A 27590-nucleotide genomic window follows, 5' to 3' on the forward strand; every position below is an offset into this window, starting at 1 on the left:
GAGACACAGAGCTGAGACACAGAGCCGAGACACAGAGCCGAGACACAGAGACACAGGGATGAGACACAGAGCTGAGACACAGAGATGAGACACAGAGATGAGACACAGAGATGAGACACAGAGCTGAGACACAGAGCCGAGACACAGAGACACAGGGATGAGACACAGAGCTGAGACACAGAGCTGAGACACAGAGCCGAGACACAGAGATGAAACACAGAGATGAGACACAGAGATGAAACACAGAGATGAGACACAGAGACACAGAGCTGAAGCGAGACTAAAGTTCACTCTATGCTCGTACGAAGGAGCGGGTCACTTCAGGACACTTTATCGTTTGAGACCGTCTGAAATGAACAAGGAGTTATTTTTTAGCACGTTCAAAGTTCTACAAATAAAAATAAGAAAATGTATTCACTTTATCCAGAGTGAATTCACTTTATTAGTTCTCAAAATCTGTCTGATATACTTCTACTTTTTACTCTAAAAGTACATCTCTAAACTGTAGAAAAAGAGTCACTTGTATCATCTGGAGCTCCTGATGAAAAGGTGTTATTGGTTTCACCAGAAACTAAACCTCTTGTTTTCTATCAGTCCTTTTATGGCTCGTTTTTTCCGGTCGGTGACTCACATTTGGTCGGACGCTCCAGTTTCCGTCGTCCTCGTTTCGTCCGCGTCGTCGTCGTCCCGTCCTCGTCCTCCCTCCGCAGATCCGGCTTCTCGTCCCGGGGCGACGCACACCCGTTCAGCTCCAGCGGCGGGGGTCCGAGGCGCCGCTCATCCGCCCGTCGCGCCGCCGCCGCCTCTCTGGGGAAACCGTTGTGCCCGGGTCGCTCTCCGGGTCGCTCTCCGGGTCGCTCGCCGGGTCGCTCTCCGGGTCGCTCGCCGGGTCGCTCTCCGGGTCGCTCTCCGGGTCGCTCGCCGGGTCGCTCTCCGGGTCGCTCTCCGGGTCGCTCGCCGGGTCGCTCTCCGGGTCGCTCTCCGGGTCGCTCGCCGGGTCGCTCACCGGGTCGCTCGCCGGGGTAACCGTTCTCCAGCTCCACGCGCTCCAGTTTGGGGAAGCAGGGCGGGGCCGGCCCGTGGCGTGCCGCGCCCAGGTCGCCGTTGTGTCGGTGCGGCACCGAGCTGCGGCCGATGCCCTGGTAACCCACGGAGATGGCATCTTTGAACAGGAAACAGCTGTCCACCTGAAACAGAGGAGGCGGGATTTAACCACGGGAAAAACAACAAAAACACAAAACACAGTAAAGCATTCACTAAAACACAATTATATTTCAGATTTTACTCAACATTTGGCCCGTTTGTCCCCATAAAGTTTATAATTGTACTTCCTGGTTTGGCTTGAGCACAAATATGACACAGATAGAGGTCATTTCACAGCTGTTACCATAGCAACCAGACTGTAAACAAGAGCCAAACTCCACATAAATGACACAACAGTTCTGATCTGACACACAATAAGACCATAAAACACCTTTATTTAGTCCAACCATGGTTTAAACTGTCTCTGTGTCGCACGCTGATGACATCACAGAGGGATTCAGCTCCACTTCCTGTCATCTCTTATTTTTCCAGATTTCTTCACAAACTGACACTTAACGGAAGTAAAACTGTGATAAATGTTTAGCACAGGTTCTACTCCACCAAACTAAGTCAGAATTAGAAAAACAGCAGAAACGTCACATGGACTTTAAACACGACTTTAAACACGACTTTAAACACGGAAGCTCGATTGTTCAGTTAAAACGCTGTGAGTCGTGAGATGAGTAAAGTTCCACGCTCGTGAGGGGCCGGACCAGCTCGTCAAAGCTCTAAAGATATACAATTAATTAAATATCCTCGGATTTCAGAGTGAGAAAAAGTGTCAGAGCGATAAACAATTTAAAACTAATTATTACACCTTTAAATGACACAAGTCGAAGGCCACGAGTGAACGCTTCAGCTCCGAACGCCCGCGGGCCCCGGAGCAGCCGCTTCTCCGGGTCGCCGGGACCAAACAGAGCGCTTCCTGCTGCCTTGGTTACCGCAGCGCCCAAGAATGACTGGAATCCACGCGCTCTGCTCTGAGCGGGGTCCAGGCACCGAGCGGCGTGCAGGCACCGAGCGGCGTCCAGGCACCGAGCGGCGTCCAGGCACCGAGCGGGGTCCAGGCACCGAGCGGCGTCCAGGTACCGAGCGGCGTGCAGGCACCGAGCGGCGTCCAGGCACCGAGCGGCGTCCAGGCACCGAGCGGCGTCCAGGCACCGAGCGGCGTCCAGGCACCGAGCGGCGTCCAGGCAGTGGGCGCGCGGCCAGGAAACGCGTTTTATGTGTTTGATAAAGTTCATGCGGTAACTATGGTAACGCCCTGTTTTATATCAGATAAAGGCTTCGGATGAGCCACTGTCAAAACATTCAAAAACGCAATCATCGTTACATTGCGAATAATTGTTACACTAAAATTTGAAATCGCCACTGGAGCACATTTTAAGCGCACCAAACAGCATAAATAATACAAATATTCAATCATTTTCAATATTGTTTTCCCGCCAAAATATATTTCTGAATTAAATGAGAACAAAATAATTCAATCCGATTTTTTGATGCAGAAAAAAAGGCTTGAAATATTGTCAAATTTTACTCTAATTTAGATCAAATTATTTCAATGTTCACACAATAATTAGTGGCGAGTTCTACAGCCAATCATGGGTCAGTGAACGGGCGTGGTTTGGGCGGAGTTCCGATTCTGGAGGACGTTTTTCATGAGTAAAAAGTCTTGTTTACGTTCAGGCAGTTTGTTCACGCTTTGGCCACGCCCTCGTCCCGGAGTCTGGCTCTAAAATAAAACCGTAGACGGGGAAATTAGTGGGTCAGAAAGTGGAGCAGGTCTGCGGAGAGGAGCCCCCGTCTGTCGCCACGGCAACAGACGCCGAACGAACAGAACTGCAGTGAAACTCATCCGAGAATTAAGTGGGAAATTCCGCCAAAACGATCAAAAGGAACTTAAATAACGACTTAAATAAACATCTGTGCTTTTTTTAGACGTAACGAGAAACCGTTTTGAATAAATTACAATCTGCATTAACGAGACAGGAGTTAGTTTCGATTTGGTTTAAAGACGAGACTTTAGCTCTGTGTTTATTTTACTTGACTTCATTTGACTCTCTAATGTCTGTGTTTGTCTGTCTCTTCTCTTTTTACTACTAAACAAATTACACCAAGTAAAAGGGTTCGAGCTGCTTTATTCTGAGGAAAAGTCACGTCTCAGTCCGTCAAAGTTCATATTTCTGTTCTTCCTCTGTCGATTTACGTGAAATAAAGAGTGAAATAAAGATCAAACACACGTCGGTCTGAAAACAGCTGCAGTGAGTCTGTGTTTACTTCCTGTGTCTGCCAAAGAACACCAGGTTTAACCCTTTCTTGCCGCACCAACGTGATAACAGAGAGCGCGGAGGGACACGAGACATTCCAACACCAGTACCGTATTTTTTGGACTATAAGTCGCACTGGAGTATAAGTCGCACCAGCCAAAAAAGTGCATAATAGAGAAGAAAAAAACATATATAAGTTGCACTGCAGTATGAAATGCAGTTGCAAGTGTGAAAATAACAAATAATATCACATATAAGTCGCTCCAGAGTACAAGTATATAAGTATAAATATAAGTATAAGTATAAGTCGCACCCCGGCCAAAACTATGAAAAAAGGTGCGACTTATAGTGCAGAAAATACGCTATTCTGTTCTGAGAATCCCTGTGTCGAGCCCTGTGCATCCATTTCCCCTTGATGTGTATTTTTTCTTAACATTGGATGTAATCGTTGTTGTCGGAAGGTGATTAATCGCACTATCCACGTCACACAAACAAACAAACAACCAAACAACCACACAAACAACCGCACAAACAACCGCACAAACAACCGCACAAAAAATAAACAAACAAAGCAAATAAACAAACAAACAACCACACAAACAAACAACACAAACAAACAAACAAGCACACAAACAACCCAAACAAACAAACAAACAACACAAACACACAAACAAACAACACAAACAAACACGCACACAAACAACCCAAACAAACGCACAAACAAAAACCCAAACAAACAAACAAACAACCAACCAACCACACAAACAACCACACACACAAACAAACAAACAAGCACACAAACAACCCAAACAAACAAACAAACAACCACACAAACAAACCAAACTTCCACACAAACAAACAACCCAAACAAACAAACAAACAAACAATCAGGCACATTGAGTTCAAACTGACATTAAAAACACACTTATGGCACTTATCTAAAAACGAGCAGAAACAAAACGTACGCGGCTTCATCTGAGAGACGCGCAAAGTCGTTAATTTGACTACTGCAAACGACGCAAACGACGCAGAACGACGAAAACGAAGCAGAACGACGTAAACGAGGCAGAACGATGTAAACGAGGCGGCGGTTTACAGGCTGCCCACAGGAAACGCTGCCGTGTCGTTAAAAACAAACAGCAACAACAAAAACGCAGTAAAAAATGACGGTTTTGGCTGCATTTCCTCCCAACCGCAAACACATGACAACAATCAAAACAATTAACGGCACGATTAAAAGAAAGAACTGCACTTATAAACATCTGAAGGCCCGAGGAACACGCTATTTAAAACGTAGAACAAAAGGTGTGTAGTGAAGTTAGACTCTCTGCTCGGGTTTAACGCTAAAACCACAGGATAAATATTTAACAGAGAAAACCCAAGCGTTACACGGGCCGGCGACTCAGTGACCCCAAGCTGAACCCTGACAGGTCAAAGGTCACGGTTGAAGTGGCGGTCGAACCGGGGTCAAGTTTGAGCTCAGAGTCGAGACAAAGAAGTGTCTGTTTGGACATCACATCGTTCATTTGCACTGAGCGCTTGAACAGAGATCGAGCGGGACTTTTCAGCCTCCGAACTAATAAAGCTCAATAATAAAATGTTTGTTTGTTTTTCTGTTGCTGCTCTGGTTTTGTTCTAATTTACAAAAAAAAAAGGAAAAAAAAAAGAAAAAAGAATTACGGCTCAATGTTTGTGTTTCTGTTTTTGTTCTAATAAAAAAATATAATAATAATAATTACAGCTCAATGCTTGTTTGCATTTCTGTTGCTGCTCTTTTTTGTTCTAATTTACAAAAAAAAAAGTCAAATACAAAAAAGAATTACGGCTCGATTTTTGTTTTTTTCTGTTGTTGCTCTGTTTTTGTTCTAATAAAAAAAAAATGGTTAGGAAATAACAAAAAATTATAATTACAGCTCCATATTTGTTTGTGTTTCTGTTGTTGTTCTGGTTTTGTTGTAATAAATAAACATTTAAAAATGTAAACAAATATAAATAACAAAAATTAGGCTTTATTTTTGTTTGTTTTTCTGTTGTTGCTCTGTTTTTGTTCTAATATATTTTTTAAGGAAATTACACAAAATAATAATTACAGCTCCACGTTTATTCTACTAAATTAGCTGATGTTCATTACAATAATCGATTAGTCGCGATTACTCGATTAACTCATTGCAGCCCTAAAAGACAAAACAAAAAATTGCATTAAACACAAAGAAAACAGCAACAATTCTTCCCCCAAAGTTTACATTGGAGGCTTTGATCTTCTCAATTAAAACCACCGGCAAAACATCGATCTCCTTTAAAATGTGACGAACTGCACAGCCCGTCGTTACTGTGCGTTTCTACATTTCTGCCCCCGCTTCTGGTCACTGAGCGCAGCCCGAACCGCACCTGACCACTCCTGACCACTCCTGACCACTCCTGACCGCTCCTGACTGATCCTGACCGCTCCTGACCGCTCCTGACCGCGCCCCGTTATGCAGAACAGTGCGCTTTGTTTGACCGAGACTGAAGGGGCAGCGTTGTGCAGCCGTAAACCTACACCCGGAGCCTCCGTCTGCTCGCACATGTGCCGCGCCGTCCCGCCACGGCTGGAACAACAAGCCCTCTGTACAACAAAACGCTAAACACATGTACGGAAACACTGACGTCCGAGGCTCGAAACAAACATGGAGGAACTGTCTCTTTAACTGAAGGGCTGCGGAAAAGACTAGCGGCAGAACAGAGTCAAAACAACAAACATGGAGGAACTGTCTCTTTAACTGAAGGGCAGTGAAAAATACAAGAGGCAGAACAGGCTCAAAACAACAAACATGGAAGAACTGTCTCTTTAAAGATGGTATGGACGATTTTTCGGCGATTTGAGAACGCAGGCGGAAGTGCGCATGCGCACTCCCCCGTGCGGACTGATACAACACACACGTGCGTTTGTTTATTAGCGCAACGGAGCGCATCGCATCGCATAAAAGCTGATGCCGTTCTTTTACATTAGCTCTGATACGTTTTCAGTGGGAGAGTTAGCATTAGCCTCCAAACATTGCGAACTAAAGCAACTGACAACCACTCGACCGCACGTGAGAAACGCCGGAGCAGAGTCAGAGAACATGACTACGTGTAGAAGTGATTTGTGCAGTTTGTTAACGTGATTAGCGCCGACATTAGCATATACGACAACGACAACGCACTAAACGTTTCTCAACAGCTGCTGCCTCGTGTGGACGTTCCAGAAGTGTCGATTTCACCGACAGAAGGTTCGAGACTCAAACGGCTGATCGAAAACGCTGATAAAACAGGAATGTAGCAAATGGTTAACCGTCCCAGCATCCCTTGTACTTAGACCCTCCGTCCGTGAGGGAAAAACAACAAAAACCTATTGACCTTATTACGCCCCGCCCACTTTTTTCCTCTTTTTCCCACAGATCGACACTTCTGTTGTCGTGATACTTCTGGTCCAGCGGGAACGAGGGGAAAGTCTCGCCGCTGAAACAGGCTCTGAAGTGGATTGATTTGTGTAAAACGTGAAGTCAACAATGCACCAAAAACTGAGAACTTCTTTTCTCTCGAGGTCGGCAGCCCTTATGTACATTAATCTGCGCTATCTGCAAACGTCAAAATAAAGGCTTAAATGTTGCTGCCTTATTAAAATGAATGGGTGAGAACGTTTACATTAGTACCATTTTGATGATCTTCTTTACATACGACAAAAATGTGAAGAAACAGCTGAAGATTTTAGAGTTCAATCTAATTAGTACAAATACTGTATTTTCCGCACTATAAGTCGCACCTTTTTTCATAGTTTTGGCCGTGGTGCGACATATACTTATATTTATACTTATATACTTATACTTCGCAGTGACTTATAATATTATGTGATATTATTTGTTATTTTCACACTTGCAATCGCATTTCATATTGTGCATTTTTTAGCTGGTGCGACTTATACTCCAGTGCGACTTATAGTCCAGAAAATACAGTACAAACGTCAAAATAAAGGCTTAAATGTCGCTGCCTTATTAAAATGAATGGGTTAGAGCGTTTACATTAGTACTATTTCGATGATCTTCTTTACATACAGCGAGTTAGCTGAAGATTTTAGAGTTCAATCTAACTAGTACAAACCTCTAACATATAATTACTACACTGTTTACTAGTACTTTTGAAGTCTTTTGAGCGCACATTGGATCAGATACATAGAGATACTTCATAGTTCATTCATAAAACCTCCATCACAGTGCATGTTTAAGAGCGTTGTGTATCCGACCACCACCACACAATAATACAAACTGGGTGAAATGTCTTGCCCAAAAGCACAGGTAGGAGCTGGAATCTGAATACTTTCCCCTCAGCGCTCTCCGTGGTACTCATTCGTCGGGTTTAGCGGTAAGAACGCGTTGGAGTGACGTCGGCGGCCGAACACTCGACACTCCTCTTCTCGGGCCGTGCGTGTACTTTTACTCACAGGGCTTGTACTTTTACTCACAGGGCGTGTACTTTTACTCACAGGGCGTGCACTTTTACGTGTACTTTTACTCACAGGGCGTGTACTTTTACTCACAGGGCGTGTACTTTTACTCACAGGGCGTGCACTTTTACTCACAGGGCGTGTACTTTTACTCACAGGGCGTGCACTTTTACTCACAAGCGTGTACTTTTACTCACAAGCGTGTACTTTTACTCACAGGGCGTGTACTTTTACTCACAGGGCGTGCACTTTTACTCACAAGCGTGTACTTTTACTCACAGGGCGTGTACTTTTACTCATAGGGCGTGTACTTTTACTCACAGGGCTTGTACTTTTACTCACAGGGCGTGTACTTTTACTCACAGGAAAATGCTTGCGTTTGCGTCCGGGTTTCCCCACTTTGCACGAGGCGCTGGTTTTGTCGGGCTCGTTGGAGCGCTCCGTGTCGAGTATCGTGCCCTCGCCCTGTGGAAGAGACAACTCGTTTAAAGCGTCTGCAGAGACAAAGACAAACTGTTATTGTACTAGAGGAAGTTTGGCCCACGTTTGGTGGTTATTTTACCCTCAAAAGTCGAGAGAAATGCGATTGTTACGGCACAAACGTGGGATTAGATGAAGCGAACGTTTGAATATTGGGTATATTGTATTTCAATTTAAATAAAATCTCAAAAAGCTGCAAAAATAGCTAATTAGAAATAAGAATGAATGTACAAACTTACATTGTGATCTAAAAAACAAGGGATGAAGCTATAATACTGCACTTTTGTCCTGATACTTGAAAACACTAAACTAGGACCGAACCAAGTCTACATCAGGACTAAACTAGGACCAAACCAAGTCTACATCAGGACTAAACTAGGACCAAACCAAGTCTACATCAGGACCAAACTAGGACCAAACCAAGTCTACATCAGGACTCAAACTAGGACCGAACCAAGTCTACATCAGGACCAAACTAGGACCGTACCAAGTCTACATCAGGACTCAAACTAGGACCGAACCAAGTCTACATCAGGACTCAAACTAGGACCAAACCAAGTCTACATCAGGACTAAACTAGGACCAAACCAAGTCTACATCAGGACCAAACTAGGACCAAACCAAGTCTACATCAGGACTCAAACTAGGACCGAACCAAGTCTACATCAGGACCAAACTAGGACCGTACCAAGTCTACATCAGGACTCAAACTAGGACCGAACCAAGTCTACATCAGGACTCAAACTAGGACCAAACCAAGTCTACATCAGGACTAAACTAGGACCAAACCAAGTCTACATCAGGACTAAACTAGGACCAAACCAAGTCTACATCAGGACTCAAACTAGGACCGAACCAAGTCTACATCAGGACTCAAACTAGGACCGAACCAAGTCTACATCAGGACTCAAACTAGGACCAAACCAAGTCTACATCAGGACTAAACTAGGACCAAACCAAGTCTACATCAGGACTAAACTAGGACCAAACCAAGTCTACATCAGGACCAAAGTAGGACCAAACCAAGTCTACATCAGGACTCAAACTAGGACCGAACCAAGTCTACATCAGGACTCAAACTAGGACCGAACCAAGTCTACATCAGGACTCAAACTAGGACCAAACCAAGTCTACATCAGGACTAAACTAGGACCGAACCAAGTCTACATCAGGACTAAACTAGGACCAAACCAAGTCTACATCAGGACTAAACTAGGACCAAACCAAGTCTACATCAGGACTAAACTAGGACCAAACCAAGTCTACATCAGGACTCAAACTAGGACCGAACCAAGTCTACATCAGGACTAAACTAGGACCAAACCAAGTCTACATCAGGACTCAAACTAGGACCACACCAAGTCTACATCAGGACTAAACTAGGACCGAACCAAGTCTACATCAGGACTAAACTAGGACCACACCAAGTCTACATCAGGACTAAACTAGGACCGAACCAAGTCTACATCAGGACTAAACTAGGACCAAACCAAGTCTACATCAGGACTAAACTAGGACCGAAACAAGTCTACATCAGGACTAAACTAGGACCGAAACAAGTCTACATCAGGACTAAACTAGGACCACACCAAGTCTACATCAGGACTAAACTAGGACCGAACCAAGTCTACATCAGGACTAAACTAGGACCGAACCAAGTCTACATCAGGACTAAACTAGGACTAAACCAAGTCTACATCAGGACTCAAACTAGGACCAAACCAAGTCTACATCAGGACTCAAACTAGGACCAAACCAAGTCTACATCAGGACTAAACTAGGACCACACCAAGTCTACATCAGGACTAAACTAGGACCGAACCAAGTCTACATCAGGACTAAACTAGGACCAAACCAAGTCTACATCAGGACTAAACTAGGACCAAACCAAGTCTACATCAGGACTAAACTAGGACCAAACCAAGTCTACATCAGGACTCAAACTAGGACCGAACCAAGTCTACATCAGGACTCAAACTAGGACCGAACCAAGTCTACATCAGGACTCAAACTAGGACCAAACCAAGTCTACATCAGGACTAAACTAGGACCAAACCAAGTCTACATCAGGACTAAACTAGGACCAAACCAAGTCTACATCAGGACCAAAGTAGGACCAAACCAAGTCTACATCAGGACTCAAACTAGGACCGAACCAAGTCTACATCAGGACTCAAACTAGGACCGAACCAAGTCTACATCAGGACTCAAACTAGGACCAAACCAAGTCTACATCAGGACTAAACTAGGACCGAACCAAGTCTACATCAGGACTAAACTAGGACCAAACCAAGTCTACATCAGGACTAAACTAGGACCAAACCAAGTCTACATCAGGACTAAACTAGGACCAAACCAAGTCTACATCAGGACTCAAACTAGGACCGAACCAAGTCTACATCAGGACTCAAACTAGGACCAAACCAAGTCTACATCAGGACTCAAACTAGGACCACACCAAGTCTACATCAGGACTAAACTAGGACCGAACCAAGTCTACATCAGGACTAAACTAGGACCACACCAAGTCTACATCAGGACTAAACTAGGACCGAACCAAGTCTACATCAGGACTAAACTAGGACCAAACCAAGTCTACATCAGGACTAAACTAGGACCGAAACAAGTCTACATCAGGACTAAACTAGGACCGAAACAAGTCTACATCAGGACTAAACTAGGACCACACCAAGTCTACATCAGGACTAAACTAGGACCGAACCAAGTCTACATCAGGACTAAACTAGGACCGAACCAAGTCTACATCAGGACTAAACTAGGACTAAACCAAGTCTACATCAGGACTCAAACTAGGACCAAACCAAGTCTACATCAGGACTCAAACTAGGACCAAACCAAGTCTACATCAGGACTAAACTAGGACCACACCAAGTCTACATCAGGACTAAACTAGGACCGAACCAAGTCTACATCAGGACTAAACTAGGACCAAACCAAGTCTACATCAGGACTCAAACTAGGACCAAACCAAGTCTACATCAGGACTAAACTAGGACCACACCAAGTCTACATCAGGACTAAACTAGGACCGAACCAAGTCTACATCAGGACTAAACTAGGACCAAACCAAGTCTACATCAGGACTAAACTAGGACCAAACCAAGTCTACATCAGGACTAAACTAGGACCGAAACAAGTCTACATCAGGACTAAACTAGGACCGAACCAAGTCTACATCAGGACTAAACTAGGACCAAACCAAGTCTACATCAGGACTAAACTAGGACTAAACCAAGTCTACATCAGGACTAAACTAGGACCGAACCAAGTCTACATCAGGACTAAACTAGGACTAAACCAAGTCTACATCAGGACTAAACTAGGACCGAACCAAGTCTACATCAGGACTAAACTAGGACCAAACCAAGTCTACATCAGGACTAAACTAGGACTAAACCAAGTCTACATCAGGACTAAACTAGGACCGAACCAAGTCTACATCAGGACTAAACTAGGACTAAACCAAGTCTACATCAGGACTAAACTAGGACCAAACCAAGTCTACATCAGGACTAAACTAGGACCAAACCAAGTCTACATCAGGACTAAACTAGGACCGAACCAAGTCTACATCAGGACTCAAACTAGGACCAAACCAAGTCTACATCAGGACTAAACTAGGACCAAACCAAGTCTACATCAGGACTCAAACTAGGACTGAACCAAGTCTACATCAGGACTCAAACTAGGACCAAACCAAGTCTACATCAGAACTCAAACTAGGACTGAACCAAGTCTACATCAGGACTCAAACTAGGACCAAACCAAGTCTACATCAGGACCAAACTAGGACCAAACCAAGTCTACATCAGGACTCAAACTAGGACCAAACCAAGTCTACATCAGAACTCAAACTAGGACCGAACCAAGTCTACATCAGGACTCAAACTAGGACCAAACCAAGTCTACATCAGAACTCAAACTAGGACCAAACCAAGTCTACATCAGGATTAAACTAGGACCAAACCAAGTCTACATCAGGACTAAACTAGGACTGAACCAAGTCTACATCAGGACTCAAACTAGGACCAAACCAAGTCTACATCAGGACTAAACTAGGACCACACCAAGTCTACATCAGGATTAAACTAGGACCAAACCAAGTCTACATCAGGACTAAACTAGGACTGAACCAAGTCTACATCAGGACTCAAACTAGGACCAAACCAAGTCTACATCAGGACTAAACTAGGACCGAACCAAGTCTACATCAGGACTAAACTAGGACCGAACCAAGTCTACATCAGGACTAAACTAGGACTAAACCAAGTCTACATCAGGACTAAACTAGGACCAAACCAAGTCTACATCAGGACTAAACTAGGACTAAACCAAGTCTACATCAGGACTAAACTAGGACTGAACCAAGTCTACATCAGGACTAAACTAGGACCAAACCAAGTCTACATCAGGACTCAAACTAGGACCACACCAAGTCTACATCAGGACTAAACTAGGACCACACCAAGTCTACATCAGGACTAAACTAGGACCGAACCAAGTCTACATCAGGACTAAACTAGGACCAAACCAAGTCTACATCAGGACTAAACTAGGACCGAAACAAGTCTACATCAGGACTAAACTAGGACCGAACCAAGTCTACATCAGGACTAAACTAGGACCGAACCAAGTCTACATCAGGACTCAAACTAGGACCAAACCAAGTCTACATCAGGACTAAACTAGGACCACACCAAGTCTACATCAGGACTAAACTAGGACCGAACCAAGTCTACATCAGGACTAAACTAGGACCAAACCAAGTCTACATCAGGACTAAACTAGGACCAAACCAAGTCTACATCAGGACTAAACTAGGACCGAAACAAGTCTACATCAGGACTAAACTAGGACCGAACCAAGTCTACATCAGGACTAAACTAGGACCAAACCAAGTCTACATCAGGACTAAACTAGGACTAAACCAAGTCTACATCAGGACTAAACTAGGACCGAACCAAGTCTACATCAGGACTAAACTAGGACTAAACCAAGTCTACATCAGGACTAAACTAGGACCAAACCAAGTCTACATCAGGACTAAACTAGGACCAAACCAAGTCTACATCAGGACTAAACTAGGACCGAACCAAGTCTACATCAGGACTAAACTAGGACTAAACCAAGTCTACATCAGGACTAAACTAGGACCAAACCAAGTCTACATCAGGACTAAACTAGGACCAAACCAAGTCTACATCAGGACTAAACTAGGACCGAACCAAGTCTACATCAGGACTCAAACTAGGACCAAACCAAGTCTACATCAGGACTCAAACTAGGACTGAACCAAGTCTACATCAGGACTAAACTAGGACCAAACCAAGTCTACATCAGGACTAAACTAGGACCAAACCAAGTCTACATCAGGACTCAAACTAGGACCAAACCAAGTCTACATCAGGACTCAAACTAGGACAAAACCAAGTCTACATCAGGATTAAAACTAGGACCAAACCAAGTCTACATCAGGACTAAACTAGGACCAAACCAAGTCTACATCAGGACTAAAACTAGGACCAAACCAAGTCTACATCAGGACTAAACTAGGACTGAACCAAGTCTATATCAGGACTCAAACCAGGACCAAACCAAGTCTACATCAGGACTAAACTAGGACTGAACCAAGTCTACATCAGGACTCAAACCAGGACCAAACCAAGTCTACATCAGGACTAAACTAGGACTGAACCAAGTCTACATCAGGACTCAAACCAGGACCAAACCAAGTCTACATCAGGACTCAAACTAGGACCAAACCAAGTCCACATCAGGACTCAAACTAGGACCAAACCAAGTCTACATCGGGGCTCAAACCAGGACCAACCCTGAGTGAACGCAGCCAAACCCCCCATCCGCCCAGTGTAGTTCCTTCTTTGATTAATAAAACGCTGCCCCCGCCTCGTGCACAAAGCGCCCGAGTGCCCCTGTGGTGGCGCGGAGAAAAGATGATCCTAATGTAGATCGTTTGAATGGAACCACCAGCTCCTGATGCAAATAAGACAGTCCTGACAGCTGCGGCAGAGGATGTGGAGGTGGAGGAGGAGGAGGAGGAGGAAGAGGAGGAGGAGGAAGAGGAGGGGGAGGAGGTGGTGGAAGAGGAGGAGGAGGAGGGAGAGAGGAGGAGGTGGAGGAGGTGGAGGAGGTGAAGGAGGAAGAGGAGGAGGTGGAGGAGGTGGAGGAGGGAGAGAGGAGGAGGTGGAGGAGGAGGGGGAGGAAGAGGAGGAGGGAGAGAGAAGGAGGTGGAGGAGGAGGGGGAAGAGGAGAGGAGGAGGAAGAGGGGGATGAGGAGGAGGGAGAGAGGAGGAGGTGGAAGAGGAGGAGGGGGAGGAGGAGGAAGAGGAGGAGGGGGATGAGGAGGAGGGAGAGGAAGAGGAGGAGGATGAGGAGGAGGAGGAGGAGGAGGAGGAAGAAGAGGAGGAGGAGGTGCAGGTGGAGGAGGTGGAGGTGGAGGAGGAAGAGGAGGAGAGGTGGAGGAGGAAGAGGGGGAGGAGGAGGAGGGAGAGAGGAGGAGGTGGAGGAGGAAGAGGGGGAGGAGGAGGAGGGCGGTCATGCTGAATTCCACCAGGCGAACAGTGAGATTTACCAACACAGCAGAAATGTAGGGAGTGAACATGATGGGAATTCATAATGTTTATCTTGTTTGGAACAGTTTTGACAGGAGAGAAGAAAGAGAGGAGGAGGAGGAGGAGGAGGAGGAAGAGAGGAGGAGGAAGAGAGGAGGAGGAAGAGAGGAGGAGGAGTGGAGGAGGAGGAGTGGAGGAGGAGGAAGAGAGGAGGAGGAGGAGTGGAGGAGGAGGAGGAGGAAGAGGTGGAGGAGGAAGAGGAGGAGGAGGAGGGGGAGAGGAGGAAGAGAAGGAGGAGGAAGAGGAGAGCGGCCATATTGGATTCCATCAGCGTGACATTGAGACTCCCCAAAGCGCCCGAGTCACAGATACTAGTTTATTTTAAGCTGTGAGTAAATGAGAAGACAACAGGGACCAGAGCGAGGACACTGACCTCAGGAGGACGCTGACCTCAGGAGGGCGTGAGGAGGACGCTGACCTCAGGAGGACGCTGACCTCAGGAGGACGTGAGGAGGACGCTGACCTCAGGAGGACGCTGACCTCAGGAGGGCGTGAGGAGGACGCTGACCTCAGGAGGACGCTGACCTCAGGAGGACGTGAGGAGGACGCTGACCTCAGGAGGACGCTGACCTCAGGAGGTCACTGACCTCTGGGGGACGTGAGGAGGACGCTGACCTCAGGAGGACACTGACCTCAGGAGGACACTGACCTCTGGAGGACGTGAGGAGCACGCTGACCTCAGGAGGTCACTAACCTCTGGAGGACGTTAACCTCAGGAGGACATTGACCTCAGGAGGACGTGAGGAGGATGCTGACCTCAGGAGGACACTGACCTCAGGAATACACTGTCCTCTGGAGGACGTGAGGAGGAGGCTGACCTCAGGAGGACGTGAGGAGGACGCTGACCTCAGGAGGACGCTGACCTCAGGAGGACGTGAGGAGGACGCTGACCTCAGGAGGACGCTGACCTCAGGAGGTCACTGACCTCTGGGGGACGTGAGGAGGACGCTGACCTCAGGAGGACACCGACCTCAGGAGGACACTGACCTCTGGAGGACGTGAGGAGCACGCTGACCTCAGGAGGTCACTAACCTCTGGAGGACGTTAACCTCAGGAGGACATTGACCTCAGGAGGACGTGAGGAGGATGCTGACCTCAGGAGGACACTGACCTCAGGAATACACTGTCCTCTGGAGGACGTGAGGAGGAGGCTGACCTCAGGAGGACGTGAGGAGGACGTAAGGAGGACGCTGACCTCAGGAGGTCACTGACCTCAGGAGGACACTGACCTCTGGAGGACGTGAGGAGGACGCTGACCTCAGGAGGACACTGACCTCTGGAGGACGTGAGGAGGACGCTGACCTCAGGAGGACACTGACCTCAGGAGGACGTAAGGAGGACGCTGACCTCAGGAGGACACTGACCTCAGGAGGACACTGACCTCCGCAGGACGTGAGGAGGACGCTGACCTCAGGAGGACACTGACCTCTGGAGGACGTGAGGAGGACGCTGACCTCAGGAGGACACTGACCTCAGGAGGATGTAAGGAGGACACTGACCTCAGGAGGACACTGACCTAAGGAGGACACTGACCTCAGCAGGACGTGAGGAGGACGCTGACCTCAGGAGGTCACTGACCTCAGGAGGACGTGAGGAGGACGCTGACCTCAGGAGGTCACTGACCTCAGGAGGACGTGAGGGGGACGTGAGGAGGACGCTGACCTCAGGAGGACACTGACCTCAGCAGGACGTGAGGAGGACGCTGACCTCAGGAGGTCACTGACCTCAGGAGGACGTGAGGGGGACGTGAGGAGGACGCTGACCTCAGGAGGACACTGACCTCAGGAGGATGTGAGGAGGACTCTTTCCTTACAACCGTGTACAGCAGAGCGCAGTAGTCCGCAATTTCCTCTTCTCCTCTCCACCTCCCTTCTCCTCTCACTCTCCCCCTCTCCTCTTCTCCTCCTCCCTCCTCTCCTCTCCTTCCCCCTCCTTTCCCCCTCTCCTCTCCCTCCTCTCCTCTTCTCCTCCTCCCCTCTCTCCTCTCCCCCTCTCCTCTCCCCCTCCCTCTCCCTCTCTCCTCCTCCCTCTCTCCTCCTCTCCTCCCTCCTCTCCTCTCCTCTTCCCTCTCCTCTCCCCCCTCCCCCTCTCTCCTCTCCTCCCCCTCTCCTCTCCTCCCCCCCTCTCCTCTCCTCTCCATCTCCTCTCCTCCCTCTCTCCTCCTCTCCCCTCTCCTCTCCCTCCTCCCCCTCTCCATCTCCTCTCCTCCCTCTCTCCTCCTCTCCTCTCTCCTCTCCCTCCTCCCCCTCTCCTCTCCCCCTCTTTCAGCCCAGACTCATCCATCTCTCGATGTAAATGCCGCACACTTCACGTGGGACACTAATGGATGATGGATGAATTCACGTTTCCACCGCGTCGCTCGACCTTTCCGCTCGACCTCGGGTTAATGGAGGCTTTTCTCGCCGTAAACGACTCTGACAACACCACAAGACCAAGAGCGCCACATATGAGGCTCAGGGCCACGTGTTTCAGTCGACCAAAAGACTTGACTCATTATTTGATTTTGATTATAAAGTTTAGCACGAGACGGGACGGGACGGGAATACCTAGGGGACCGTTATAGAGAGCACCCTAAACTCTGCTGCTTTAAGAGGAGGTGACCAGGAGAGTGGGAGGTGACCAGGAGAGTGGGAGGTGACCAGGAGAGTGTGAGGTGACCAGGAGCAGTGGGAGGTGACAAGGAGCGCGGGAGGTGACCAGGAGAGTGGGAGGTGATCAGGAGCAGTGGGAGGTGACCAGGAGCAGTGGGAGGTGACAAGGAGCGCGGGAGGTGACCAGGAGAGTGGGAGGTGATCAGGAGCAGTGGGAGGTGACAAGGAGCGCGGGAGGTGACCAGGAGAGTGGGAGGTAATCAGGAGCAGTGGGAGGTGACCAGGAGCAGTGGGAGGTGACAAGGAGCGCGGGAGGTGACCAGGAGAGTGGGAGGTGATCAGGAGCAGTGGGAGGTGACCAGGAGCAGTGGGAGGTGACAAGGAGCGCGGGAGGTGACCAGGAGAGTGGGAGGTGACCAGGAGAGTGTGAGGTGACCAGGAGCAGTGGGAGGTGACAAGGAGTGCGGGAGGTGACCAGGAGAGTGGGAGGTAATCAGGAGCAGTGGGAGGTGACCGGGAGCGTGGGAGGTGACCAGGAGATTGGGAGGTGACCAGGAGAGTGGGAGGTGACTAGGAGAGTGGGAGGTGACAAGGAGAGTGGGAGGTGACAAGGAGAGTGGGAGGTGACCAGGAGAGTGGGAGGTGATCAGGAGCAGTGGGAGGTGACCAGGAGCAGTGGGAGGTGACCAGGAGCGCGGGAGGTGACCAGGAGATTGGGAGGTGACCAGGAGAGTGGGAGGTGACTAGGAGAGTGGGAGGTGACAAGGAGAGTGGGAGGTGACAAGGAGAGTGGGAGGTGACCAGGAGAGCGGGAGGTGACAAGGAGAGTGGGAGGTGACCAGGCGCAGTGGGAGGTGACAAGGAGAGTGGGAGGTGACCAGGAGAGTGGGAGGTGACAAGGAGAGTGGGAGGTGACAAGGAGAGTGGGAGGTGATCAGGAGAGTGGGAGGTGACAAGGAGAGTGGGAGGTGACAAGGAGAGTGGGAGGTGACCAGGAGCAGTGGGAGGTGACAAGGAGAGTGGGAGGTGACCAGGAGAGTGGGAGGTGACAAGGAGAGTGGGAGGTGACAAGGAGAGTGGGAGGTGACCAGGAGAGTGGGAGGTGACAAGGAGAGTGGGAGGTGACAAGGAGAGTGGGAGGTGACCAGGCGCAGTGGGAGGTGACAAGGAGAGTGGGAGGTGACAAGAAGAGTGGGAGGTGACCAGGAGAGTGGGAGGTGACAAGGAGAGTGGGAGGTGACCAGGAGAGTGGGAGGTGACAAGGAGAGTGGGAGGTGACAAGGAGAGTGGGAGGTGACCAGGAGAGTGGGAGGTGACAAGGAGAGTGGGAGGTGACAAGGAGAGTGGGAGGTGACCAGGAGAGTGGGAGGTGACAAGGAGAGTGGGAGGTGACAAAGAGAGTGGGAGGTGACCAGGAGAGTGGGAGGTGACAAGGAGAGTGGGAGGTGACAAGGAGAGTGGGAGGTGACCAGGAGCAGTGGGAGGTGACCAGCAGGGCCGGCCCAGCCTATAAGCGAACTAAGCAGCCGCGTAGGGCCCCGAGGCGTTAATAGGGCCCCCAATCTGGCAACCCGTCTTATGCGAACTGCAAGCGCAGCCACTAGTGTAGTAGCGCTGCTGGCGCGGCAGCGCACACTGCGGTAACATAACGCACAAACCGCATTTATTTGTAATGACAATCTGGCAACCAAGGCACCAAACCTGCGCTGATTGGGCAACTTCATTGTGCGCGAGGAGAAGAGAGCTAAACATAAACACAACACAACGTGGTCCCTGCGTGGTCCTCATGTCCAGAGGAATATATCCCCCCGATGCCGAAAAACGAAAGAAGAAACTTCTTGACGATGTAAAGAAACTGCAAACTCAACAACACTCTCCAGGTATTGAACTTATCTCACAAAGAGACGGTTAATGCTGCTGTTTGAAACAACACGATTCTGTCACGTTAGTTCGCTCAGGCTGGAGGCGACGAGAGCTCTGCCCCGCGCACAATAATATGTCTGAATGAAAGATAATAAGCTTCACATTTACACCAACCCCGCAGTGTCAGCTGCAGGTGAGGCCGGTGAGGGGCGTCTATGGCCCAGATCACTAAGAGGCGGAGATCTGGTCCGGACGAGCACCGTCTCGTCCAGAACCTCTGACGTGAGACTTTGGAGTGAACAGTGTGCGGCCCCTGTGCAGGGCCCCTGTCCCGGGCCCCTGTGCAGGGCCCCTGTGCAGGGCCCCTGTCCCAGGCCCCTGTGCAGCCTCAGTTAGAGATGAGCGGTTTGAGTTTGCGTCCCTCTCTCTCACATCACCATGTGTGAGATCAATCATGACTCGTGTCTGTTTTACTTTGACTTCTTAAAGTGCAATAAGAGGAACGTAAAGGTTTATGCACGTAAGGTCCATCAGCCAATCACATCGCAGCATTGTTTCATGCAGGAGTCCAGTGTGTGGTGTTCTGATCAGAACAAACATTTATATTGTAATTCACTTTTAATAGAGCAATAAAACATTTCAATTTATTTAAAAAGCATCATTAGACTATTTGTTATAAATTATAATAAATTGATAGTGAAAAATAACCAGACATATTATAATTACGTCTGTTATAGAATAATACTATATATTTTTATACAAAAGTGGCAAAGTTGCAGAAACACAGTCTCTTCACTAAAGCTAGGTTTGGACCTTCACTTCTCGTTCTGTTCATTCTCTGGGAATAACATGTTTGTTTTATCAGTGTTAATTGTTAATCAAGCAATGCTTATGCCATTTGTTTAATTTAATATAACTTGTTTTGTCACTTTAGCAAGAAGGAACAGTTGGGAGCTGTAAAAGATAAATTAGTAAGGATAACTATTAATTTTACATTTTCAGTTAAAATTAATCAATTTGACCATAATTATTTTTCATAGCCAATATTGTATTGAGTAATTAAGTACACTAATGTATTAATAACTGGCTTTAGTCATTTTCTCCTGGCACAGTTTCATCACATCATCATTTTATAGCATTACAACCTCAACATTTTACTCTTACTTTAGCCGGCTGGACCACATTAAAATGCAGCAGAAGACCCAAAAAAGGTCTGAAAATCTCTGGGGGAGGGCCCCCAGACCCCCCTGTTCATTAATTTAAACTAATGTGCTAATGTGGCTGTCGACCCTTAACGCCCACAAATACACCCAAAAACATATTTGGGACGTGTGTTATTTGTACAGGGAGTAGAGGTGATGTCAGCGGAATACCAAGTTGCATTGTGGGATTTAAGTTATCAATATTTGAGCTTGTGAGGTGTTGAGAATAAACTAACTGGCAAACAGATGCCCTGGAGTTTTGGTGCTTTGTTTGCGTTGAAGAAAGTTCCCATATGTGAATTGTTTACTGACAATGGCAATAAAACTGATTCTGATGACGTGGTGAGGGGCCCCCAAAAATGTTTTCGCTTAGGGCCCCCTGAAGGCTTGGGCCGGCCCTGGTGACCAGGAGAGTGGGAGGTGACCAGGAGAGTAGGAGGTGACAAGGAGAGTGGGAGGTGACAAGGAGAGTGGGAGGTGACCAGGAGAGTGGGAGGTGACAAGGAGAGTGGGAGGTGACAAGGAGAGTGGGAGGTGACCAGGAGAGTGGGAGGTGACAAGGAGAGTGGGAGGTGACAAGGAGAGTGGGAGGTGACCAGGAGCAGTGGGAGGTGACCAGGAGAGTGGGAGGTGACCAGGAGAGTGGGAGGTGACAAGGAGAGTGGGAGGTGACCAGGAGCAGTGGGAGGTGACCAGGAGAGTGGGAGGTGACAAGGAGAGTGGGAGGTGACAAGGAGAGTGGGAGGTGACAAGGAGAGTGGGAGGTGACAAGGAGCAGTGGGAGGTTCCTCTCTGAGCTGAGCGCACGAGTCTGTAACAGGGTTGCAACGCAGCGATAAGAGCTTTAACTTCACATTTAAGGCCAAAAACGATATATCGGTGCCTCCGCAGACTCCTCCCACTCCCATTGTTAATCACTTCACATTCACCAGGTCGCCTCAGGTCGCTTCAGGTCGCGGGGCTGGATTTGCATATATAAAACCTCATTTGCATCTCCGAGAGGCGTCGGTTAATTTGATGACACATGATCCAGCGCCGCGGTAACAGCCGCCTCATCCATCCTCCTCCACAAAACAATAAAACTATTAAAAAACCAAGCCAAACCCGCCATGTTGCCCTTCCGGAACGGGCGAAACGTCACGAGACAAAAACAGGTCTGCGTCTGCGGCCCGACGTGAACCCTCTCTTTGGAAACACGTCGAGGGAGTATTCGGGAGTTCGCGGTTATTTCGGGAAATGCGCGTTGCTATGGGAACAGGGCCCGGACAGGAGAGACGAGGAGTCGGAACGTGCAAACCAGCCGCAGCCGACGCCCCTTTGTACAGGAGACTAAACGACCCGGTTTCAGATAGAACGTGATGACAGAAGCCAGAAATACTGCAATATCCCCCCGAAAATAAGAAATACACACAAATATTTAACTAGGCCATAAATATAAGTGACATTGTTCCTTATCAGAGTATATTTGACTGACTGGTGAATAAGTTTATCTATAAAGCACATTTAAAAACACCACAATGGACCAAAATGTCAATGTAAATAATAATAGTGATGATAAAAAACAAGTACAATGAGACGTTTTTCCACGTACTGTAAAAGTACTCTGTTATACTCTGTCCTTTTCTAGTCGGTGGAACCTCCCGGAGGTTTAACTGTATTTATGTCAGTGGTTCATCGTGTTATCCTGACCTCATTTCAAACTCAAACTGAGAGATTAACACAGTTTCATCTTTTTAACATTGTTCTCTCGACATGCTTCTGGAGGCGGGGCAAAAGGGCATCACATGACACAAACTGGACTGGACCGACACTGGACCGACACTGGACCGACACTGGACCGATACGGGACCGATACGGGACCGATACGGGACCGATACGGGAGCGACACTGGACCGACACTGGACCAACACTGGACCGATACGGGAGCGACACGGGAGCGACACGGGACCGACACGGGACCGACACTGGACCGACACTGGACCGACACTGGACCGACACGGGACCGACACTGGACCAACACGGGACCGATACGGGAGCGACACGGGAGCGACACGGGACCGACAGGGGACCGACACGGGACCGACACGGGACCGACACAGGACGGACAGGGGACCGACACGGGACCGACACTGGACCGACACTGGACCGACACAGGACCGATACGGGAGCGACACGGGAGCGACACTGGACCGACACTGGAGCGACACTGGACCGACACTGGACCGACACGGGACCGACACAGGACGGACAGGGGACCGACACGGGACCGACACGGGACCGAAACGGGACCGACACTGGACCGACACGGGACCGATACGGGAGCGACACGGGAGCGACACTGGACCGACACTGGACCGACACTGGACCGACACGGGACCGACACTGGACCGACACCGACACGGGACCGACACTGGACCGACACCGACACGGGACCGACACGGGACCGATACGGGAGCGACACGGGAGCGACACTGGACCGACACTGGACCGACACTGGACCGACACGGGACCGACACTGGACCGACACCGACACGGGACCGACACGGGACCGATACGGGAGCGACACGGGACCGACACGGGACCAACACGGGACCGATACGGGAGCGACACGGGACCGACACGGGACCGACACGGGACCGACACGAGACCGACACTGGACCGACACCGACACGGGACCAACACGGGACCGATACGGGAGCGACACGGGACCGACACGGGACCGACACGGGACCGACACGAGACCGACACTGGACCGACACCGACACGGGACCGACACGGGACCGACACGGGACCGACACTGGACCGACACGGGACCGACACGGGACCGACACTGGACCGACACTGGACCGATACGGGACCGACACGGGACCGACACTGGACCGACAAAAGGAACACATCGACTTAGAACAATTTAACAGAAACTGGACCTGATGTGCCTCAAACTGTTTTTATATTTGGACACCTCCTTTTTCCCCTAAATTCTTACTTTAAATTTTTTTTTTTTTCTGGTTATTTTTTGCTTTTTTTGTTTTGTTTTTCCGTTATTTTGAAAGATGAAAAAATTAAAATAAATAAATAATAATAATAATAATAATAATAATGGTAATAATAATAATAGTAATGACAATAATATTTAAAATATATATATATATATATATATTAAAAATAAATCATCTCGCTAAACACACCAGGCACATAAAACTGATTTTAGACAAACAATTAATTAATTTAACAATTCACTTCTTACTAATTAAGAGTTGTATTTTCTCTCGTGGATCGGTGACGTTTGTTTTCTAAGTCTTTAGTTGTCTTAAATTGTCTTAAGTTGTACAGGGTTGTACAGTCCCCGGTCCCAGTCCCCGGTTCTTACACGTCATATGAGGACTGGAACTATTTTACAGGATAATAAGTTCAGCCTTTTCCTTCACACTCTCTAAAGCTGTATCTATAATCACACTTTACTTTACGGTTATAAATACTTCACAGGTAAATATATATTAACACTTTTCTGACAAATGACGTGTTTATTTATGTCGAACATTTTCCATTTTCACAAATGATGAAACAGTCAAACCGTAAACTCATTTGTAACAGTTTAAGATCATTTTTTATTTTTAGCCTTGTACACATTTCTATTTATGACTTTTTTTTGTCTTATTTTGTTGTCATAATTGTTACCGGGACTCAACCGATTATAAAAGATCTATTTTTAAAAACAAAAACAACAGCATTTTTAAATCAAAATGTCAAAAAAAGAATAAACTATTTTGGATTTTCATTAATACTACATGTAATCCATAAATATCCTCTATCTAGAAGATTAAATTCACTGTATTTTCCACTTTGTTTGGTTGATAATGTATTTAAAAACACTTGTTTACTTAGTTTACACCAACATTTCATCCATTTGATCGTGAATATTCATATTCATAAGGAATTTAGCATAAACTTTCATAAAACACATACAGCTCGATTCTGAAATGTGATATTTTGAGGATTTTCACTCATTCAAAATATATAATATATTAGTGTACTGTGTATTCCAGAGGCTTTTATCACCTCATTTGAACTGGAAACGACTCATTTGCTGTGGATTACAGTCTATTTCAAAGACACAATGGTGGGATTAAGTCGGGATTAAAACATGAATGAAATGGAATAAACCGACACTAAACCAGATTAAAGTCAGATTAAAGGGTTCTTAATTCATAAACGTTTTCAATTAGCTTTCACCTGAAAACACTGCAGAGAACGTGACCAGAACGGAGAGCGACAAACACTAAAACAGGATTAAACCAGGTCGATAACTTCATGAAACTGTGACGTGTTTCTCTGCTTTTGAGCTGCAAATACTTATTTTAGTCGCTGAAAAAACAAACGATTGATTCTGGTGTAAACTGAGGCTTTTAAAATACATTTTTAACCAAATAAATGTTAAAATGTGGTGAAAATGTTAAAATACGGTGACTGACGGCTTCTGCATACGAAAAAATATGTTATTGATGTTTTTTGGTTATTTTTTTGACATTTTGATTTAATGATGTCACAGTCTTGTTATATTTTACGTGTGTTTTAGAGTTAGAAAAGTCAAAATAATTACGATTATTTAAATACTTGAATACTTTTAATGAATAGTTGCAGTTTAAACAAGTCAGAGTGAAGGAAATATTACAATAAATACTGTCGAAATTGTGTTTTTAAAATATTTTGCGTAACAATTCAATACATTTATGGTGAAATTATTAATGTAAAATTTACAGTCTAAATTTAATAGTCACAACAAACAAATGAACATCAAAATAGCACCAAATTATATTTTAAAAAAAGAAAAAAGCACATTATCAATAATTAAAGTTTATTATTTATATTAAAATTAGACTTATAATTATTCGCACAACTGGGACATTTTTCTCATTTTTCTTATTATTTAAGCTGCAGAGTGTGGAATTAGCATATATATTTATTGATCTTGTGAGTTTTATTGTGTTGTTTTATCATTATTGAAGACATTTTTCAGTTTTACTGAGCAGCTAAAATGCTATTCAGGATCATCGTTTGTTGCAATATTTTCACATTTAACGTCGCGTTTTGATGTTTTTACAGACTTACAGTGGACACAGTGACAGTTTGTAACGACAGTCACGGGAATCGAACCACTAAGCCTCCAGTTCAGGACAAAAGTCAATTAAATTATTTACTTTTTAAACATTCTGCTCGTTTTTGTCAAACCATTCTGCTCGTTTTTGTCAAACCATTAAACCGAAAGCCAAAACAGTGAGAAAACATAAAGCAGTTTATTTGAGTTAGATCGAGATATTTGTTGGAAAACCGCTACTTTTACCACTATTTCTGCAACTTTCTGCCACTTTGAGGTACTTAGTCCAGTGTTTTTAATGTATTACTGCAAAGAATGTAAGTAGCAGTATGTGTGTTACTGCGAGATCGATAATATTTCATACATTTTTGACACAATCGTTTCAGTTCTGGTAAAACAAATATGCCGTAATGTCGCAATCAAACTGTAAAAACGTCCAAAACGTCAACTTTAGCCACGGCGTTTTTAGCACGTCTGAAGTATATTATCAGTATGAATGACATGTCGCTTATCAGTGTTTACCAAAAGTCTGGTTATGTACAGTTGTTTTTATTTGCGTTAGCCATGGATCAGAAGTGACGTCACACTCGTTGCTTCCGCCATCTTCAGGACAAAAGCTGCGTGTTCACTGTGAGCAGTGCCAAACGAAGGATTCTTTCTCTTCTGTCACGTCCCCAAAGACCCCGTTTGTCCAGAAAATGTGTGACTGTGGTCGGGACAGGCCGTTAGCAGCTAATGCTATTGCTAGCTTACGTATTACTATGCTAATAAGGAAGTGTGAAGCCGATTCTCACTCCAGTCACAAACCAAACAAAACCTCCAGAAACAGGGATCATGCCACAAAAACGGGCTTTAGCAACATGGTTAAGTCCTGGTTAAGTCCTGGTTAAGTCCTGGTTAAGTCCTGGTTAAGTCCTGGTTAAGTCCTGGTTAAGTCCTGGTTAAGGCCTGGTTTAGAACTGGTTAAGTCCTGGTTAAGTCCTGGTTAAGTCCTGGTTAAGTCCTGGTTTAGTCCTGGTTAAGTCCTGGTTAAGTCCTGGTTTAGTCCTGGTTAAGTCCTGGTTTGGACTCACCGAAATGTCCCCATGTGTGGACAAATAAAGGCACATCTTATCTGATAAACGTTAGACACAGTTTTAACGAGGTTCATTTCCATCCGTCCTGTTGTTATATTTTAGGATCAGACACAAAGTCCGAGCTCTTGAAAGTTTTGAGGTTTTATGGACGAGGAAGATTAACTTTATATTATACTTTCTGTCTTCTTCAAGCATAAACCCGTTTCATTTTCTGTTTTATGCACAGTTTTTCATGACTATCTGACAGCGTGTGTGACGTCTTCAAACCCATGGACAGCTGCAATGCTAATGGCACTAATGCTAACGTGCTAGCTTGTCCCGTTAGCCGCTTCTTACCATTCTGCGCGCGGGCGAGTCGCGGTAGTCGGGCGCTTTGAAGGCGGGGCTGCTCGGGCTGGACATGGAGCTGGACGGCATCATTGGAAAAAGCTGATGACGGTTTGGATCTTCAGAAGACGACGGGCGAAAAAATGAATAACTTAAAAAGAACAAAAATGAGGAATGATCCTTCTTCTTCTTCTTCTTCTTCTCTCCTGAAAAAGACAGAATAAAAAAGTTAGTTTACGTCTAAATAATGTGTCAATAACGACGACTTCACAACTGTTAATGTCACATGTGATTTGTCCAACACAAGACTAAACCAGGACTAAACCAGGACTAAACCAGGACTAAACCAGGACTAAACCAGGGCTGAACCAGGATTAAACCAGAGCTAATCCAGGACTAAACCAGGGCTAAACCAGGACTAAACCAGAGCTAATCCAGGACTAAACCAGGGTTAAACCAGGGCTAAACTAGGACAAAACCAGAGCTAAACTGGGGTA

General features: G+C 46.7%; 1 protein-coding gene across 1 annotated transcript in view; it reads right to left on the minus strand.

The window, feature by feature from the left end:
• LOC140370943 (DNA (cytosine-5)-methyltransferase 3A-like) overlaps window positions 1-21706 on the minus strand; it is a 62441-nt gene extending 40735 nt beyond the window's left edge. Inside the window, exons 1-4 of the mRNA XM_072458227.1 lie at window positions 21700-21706; window positions 8173-8303; window positions 1007-1187; window positions 632-847 (exon numbers count right to left, since the gene is read on the minus strand). Of these exons, the coding sequence (XP_072314328.1) occupies window positions 632-847; window positions 1007-1187; window positions 8173-8303; window positions 21700-21706 (535 nt within the window). The remainder of the gene's footprint in view (window positions 1-631; window positions 848-1006; window positions 1188-8172; window positions 8304-21699) is intronic.
• Between the last annotated feature and the right edge of the window lie 5884 nt (window positions 21707-27590).

This window comes from Eucyclogobius newberryi, unplaced genomic scaffold, assembly GCF_026437365.1.
Source record: "Eucyclogobius newberryi isolate DKJ021-1_F unplaced genomic scaffold, fEucNew1.0.hap1 SCAF_21, whole genome shotgun sequence".
Taxonomy (NCBI): Eukaryota; Metazoa; Chordata; class Actinopteri; order Gobiiformes; family Gobiidae; genus Eucyclogobius; species Eucyclogobius newberryi.